This window comes from Papilio polytes, unplaced genomic scaffold (assembly GCF_000836215.1).
Source record: "Papilio polytes unplaced genomic scaffold, Ppol_1.0 DF820822.1, whole genome shotgun sequence".
Lineage (NCBI taxonomy): Eukaryota > Metazoa > Arthropoda > Insecta > Lepidoptera > Papilionidae > Papilio > Papilio polytes.
In genome coordinates, this window is record NW_013528382.1 from 1 (window position 1) to 515 (window position 515).

Below are 515 nucleotides of genomic sequence, written 5' to 3' on the forward strand. Positions count from 1 at the left end.
TGGGAAAAGTCATGGATGTGGCGGACGGGATAACGGTCAGGGATCGTCCGGGAGTTGAGCTTACGGTAGTCACCACAGGGACGCCAGGTGCTGTCCTTCTTGGGCGCTAGGTGAAGGGGTGATGACCAGGAGCTCTGTGATGGACGTGCCGTACCGTTGCTCATCATGACCTGAAACTGTTCTTTAGCAATCTTCAGCTTTTCAGGAGCTAGCCTACGAGGAGTACACGATGTAGGAGGTCCTGGAGTGGTCCTGATGTGGTGTACTGTGTTGTGTTTCGGTGTAAAGTGTGTGCCAGAAGGGCGGGTGATTTCTGGGAATTTTTGTAAAATTTTGTGAAAACAAGTGTCGCCTGTTATAACCTTTACAGAAGAAACATTAAAATTAGCATGAGAAGCTATACAAGACAAGGTGGTGGTATTATCTATTAATCGGTGGTTCTTACAATCTACAGCTAAATTATAATGGTTTAAGAAGTCTACGCCAATAATTGGTTTAGTAACATTGGCTACAGT

General features: G+C 45.6%; 1 protein-coding gene across 1 annotated transcript in view; it reads right to left on the minus strand.

Moving 5' to 3' along the window:
* Positions 1-64: 64 nt before the first annotated feature.
* Positions 65-515, minus strand: part of LOC106110186 — a gene marked incomplete at its 3' end in the record, with an annotated part of 1,174 nt that continues 723 nt past the window's right edge. Inside the window, exon 2 of the mRNA XM_013291923.1 lies at positions 65-313. Coding sequence (XP_013147377.1) covers positions 65-313 — 249 coding nt within the window. The remainder of the gene's footprint in view (positions 314-515) is intronic.